This window comes from Colobus angolensis, unplaced genomic scaffold, assembly GCF_000951035.1.
Source record: "Colobus angolensis palliatus isolate OR3802 unplaced genomic scaffold, Cang.pa_1.0 Scaffold111, whole genome shotgun sequence".
NCBI lineage: Eukaryota > Metazoa > Chordata > Mammalia > Primates > Cercopithecidae > Colobus > Colobus angolensis.
The window spans coordinates 6,566,981-6,570,603 of record NW_012112142.1 but is presented as its reverse complement, the minus strand read 5'-3'; the positions used below and the strand labels follow the sequence as shown (position 1 = coordinate 6,570,603).

Below are 3,623 nucleotides of genomic sequence, written 5' to 3'. Positions count from 1 at the left end.
TATATATTATGATATATGTTATTTAACATAATATATAATATTTTATATATATAGAGAGAGAGAAAGAGGACCTACTATGTCTTAGGCATTTGTAGTACAACAATGAATAAAAGAAACAAAGATTTCCTCAAACGCTGTAATAAATTATGTAATATGCCTGGCATTTACACAAATCATTTTGCTGAGATCTGAGAAAAGGGAGGGAAAGGGAGAAGGCAAGTGCAAAAGGCATTACATTTGGGGGCAGTGAAGGCTTGTTCCAAAACTTTTATAAAGAGGTACATTATCTTTACACTTGTGAGTGAATCTGTCTCAGCAGCTCACACAAGCAATATTTCTTCAGCAGCTAAGCAGAGTGATTCAGGAGCAGATTTTAAAGTCAAGGAATCTGGCTTGCTTGGGAAGTAGAAGTTTCCCAGGAATTTTAAATACCCTGGTCTCCGATAGTTCCTCTTCCCTAAGCTAGCTACCTTAACCTAGAGAGAATCACCTGGCATGAAGCCTCAGTATCTTCAACTGTAAAAGAAGCATGTTGGCTTAAAATACTTAAAATGTTACCCTCTCACTCTTAACATTCTATTGTAATTAAACAAAGGAATGAATTATCCTACGTTAAAGACATAAGGACTAGTGAAAATGGGAAATGGCATTTCTATGATAGAATAATGTACCAAAATGTTAATAAGCAGAGTCTATGGAACACATAAGTTTGTAGAATCTATCTCATACATGCCACTGCAGAAAAGCCCCACGGAAATGATTCAGCATTCAACACCTTTCTTCCCACAGAATATTTGGGAATGTAAGGTAAAAGATATTTTGCCAAATTTAGCCTCTGCAGATTTAAAGTTAAAGATCATGCATCCTCTGTAATTTCATCTCAAAACTGAGCAAATAGGAGATCTAACACCAGAAGCGATACCTAGTGAAGTGTGCATTGCAGATCATGCAAAGGTACTCTTAAGTCTTACTATTCATTTAGCTCCGGGGATGGGGGGTCTTCATTTGACAGACCTGATCTTCACAAGAGTTTCCCAAAAGTTCACAGAGCAGCGGTGTTAAAGAAGAAACTATTACCATCAATCAGGGAGAAACCACCAGGAATAACTGCTTTATTCTCATAGTTACATATTCTACACATTGTGTTCTTAGTTGAATACAGAAGAACAAAATTTTAAAACAAACAAAAAAGCCTTCATCTCCACAATTTTGGTTTAAATAATTGCTTTTAAAATGTTCCCGGAAGCTACTTCTAAACAGAGTAATGGGGTGGAGGTTAAGGGGAGAAGGTACCACTACTGTTCTCCTGAGAGATCATTTCATTCACTTCCATCATGTTTTGACAGAAAGACACAAATAACTTTAAATATCCTCCTGAGCACTTCCTACTATGAAAGATTGTGCCTGTTCACCTCTATCCTTATTTGCTCCAGTTGCATGAGTTAGGTATTAAACCTGTCAATAAGCTTGGAAACTGACAAACAAGGTCAAAAAGACAAGCGAATTGAATAAATTCAATTAATGTTTATGAAAAGTAGGACAAGATTGTCTAAAGGTATTGGGGGATGGGGCATAAAAAACCTGATATTTCTAATGTTCCCACCAGTGCCCATCACCTCCAGTACAAAACTCCCACTATTCAGAGATCTAAGTATGCTTTCAGTCCATCTACATTTCCTTGCCAAAGCACACACTACACTACACTACACATAGTCTAACAGTCTGTATCTGTCAGACTGCTAGTATAGCAACTGAATCCCGGCAGCACACGGAAGTAGCGCCCTGTAATGAAAGAGTGCAACGTGTCAGTCGGCTTGGGAGTTTCTGGAGTGCCAGCAACTACAGCAAATCATCACTCTTCAACATGTGGGCCATAAAATCTGAGTTGGGGGCGGTGGTGTCCCTTTTTCTTGTTTTTCCTCCACTTTTTTTTAATGTGGGGGCGGGGAGGACTCGAAAGTAGATTCGATAATGAGGTCCACTCCAAAATAGATACTGAACTCTTAGCAACCTAGATTCTCTTGGGATAGGATGCTACTTTGAAGGCAAGAGGAGTAAGTTTCATTCTCTGTAACCTCACTTCCTGACACTGAGGATAATCATTGTTTGTCTACGGAAAAGGCTACCTGCGCTCAAATTCCTTTGCCCAGTTCCTAATTACAAGTTCCCTCTGGGATTGGTAAATTAGAAAATCAGCAAAAGGGCCAAAGGCTGGTCAGTGCCCCTGAAATTGGCAAGCGCTTGCAATGAGCATTACCCCACCTTTCCAAGACTAACAAATTAGTTCTGAAGTGGGAGCCACGGTGTAGCCGGCAGAGGTGCAGCACTTACCCCCATTCACCCCTATGGACGGCTCCAGTTTAGCTCCGGCGATCGCCAACACTATTCCGATCATGAACCAGTCTTTCCTCATTCTCTCCAGCAGCCTCATATTTGTTAGGGTGGGTGGGTTTTGTTTATTTGTTTGGCTTTTTTTCTTTTCAAGCTCCGATCACCTAATCCCTGGAGCGTCTCCACACTTTCCTTGGTCCCTCCAGACATGCAGTAGAGCAAGTCAAATTGCCAGTTGTAAACTAAAGACCTGGGGGTTGCTCCGGCGGCTTTGAGGAAGGTTGGGAGTAGTAGTATCCAGTGACAGGAAAGTCTCACTGAGCGCCGCCATCACTACCACCCGCCTCCGAATACACGCGCACAAACGCCCCCAGCGTCTCCGGCCGCGGGCTCGCAGGTGCAGATGCTTTGAAAGGAAGAACTTGGACCAGGCCGACAAACGTGGGCAATAGGGCAAGGGGGACTGGCGGCCGGATGGGGCTGACAAACCCACCGCTGCCGAGACCTGCGGAACTTTCTAAATGACAAGGGGTCGGGGAGAGCGTCGTAAGGCGCCACAGCCAGCAAGCTTAACTGATTGTCCTTCTCTAACAAACCTTTAGGCACAGCCACCCACGTTTCTGGAGCATATCTCCATGGAGAGCCTCTCTTTTGCTGTGCCATGACTCCGCGGGCAGGGCTGACGTGTGCTTGGGGCAAGGGATTTCTCCGTTGAAGCTGCGACAGCGGGATGCAAGTCTGGAGACGCGCTTCTTCGGGACATTACGGCGCTTCCACGACGCCAGCGCTGACGTGTGCGCGAGCGGGAGGGGAGGCCGCTGGATCTGCGAGTTCCCAGCCTGAGCTGCAGGAGTTAGAGGTGTCCGCGCGGGAAAGTGGCTAGCTGGTGGGCGGGGAGCCTTAGTCCTGGCGGTGGGTTGAAAATCCGGCGCCGGGCAGACGGCCACGTTTGCTGAACCCCGGCTTGCCGGCGTTGGCTGCAACCCAAGGAAGGTGGGCCGGACCTCGCCAGGTCGCTTGCCTGCGGGTGGGCATTTGGCCCGGATCCCCTTCCCTCCGCGGCCCACACCTGTCTCCGGGACTGGGGAGGACTGCAGGGATCGGGGCAGCTTTGCCTTTGCGGGCGAGAGTGAGAGCTCAAGTCTTCCCACCAACCAAGCTACTCGCGGGCGGAGTGGGGTCTGCGCTGGCAAGCCCCTGGGCGTGCGGGTGCCCGCTCTGGCTCGATCCCAGGGCTGACCTACCCAAGCCACAGGAAGACTCTGGGAAGAGGGTCGGGGATTCCAAAGCGG

The 3,623-nt window shown here is 46.9% G+C and overlaps 1 protein-coding gene across 3 annotated transcripts in view; it reads right to left on the bottom strand.

The window, feature by feature from the left end:
- Positions 1 to 2,685, bottom strand: part of SLC10A7 (solute carrier family 10, member 7) — a 263,021-nt gene extending 260,336 nt beyond the window's left edge. For 2 of the 3 annotated variants that reach the window (XM_011956821.1, XM_011956826.1), the window contains exon 1: positions 2,332 to 2,685. In XM_011956821.1, coding sequence (XP_011812211.1) covers positions 2,332 to 2,431 — 100 coding nt within the window. In that variant the 5' untranslated portion in view covers positions 2,432 to 2,685. The remainder of the gene's footprint in view (positions 1 to 2,331) is intronic. The other variant, XM_011956833.1, reaches the window with a different exon arrangement.
- Positions 2,686 to 3,623: the final 938 nt, after the last annotated feature.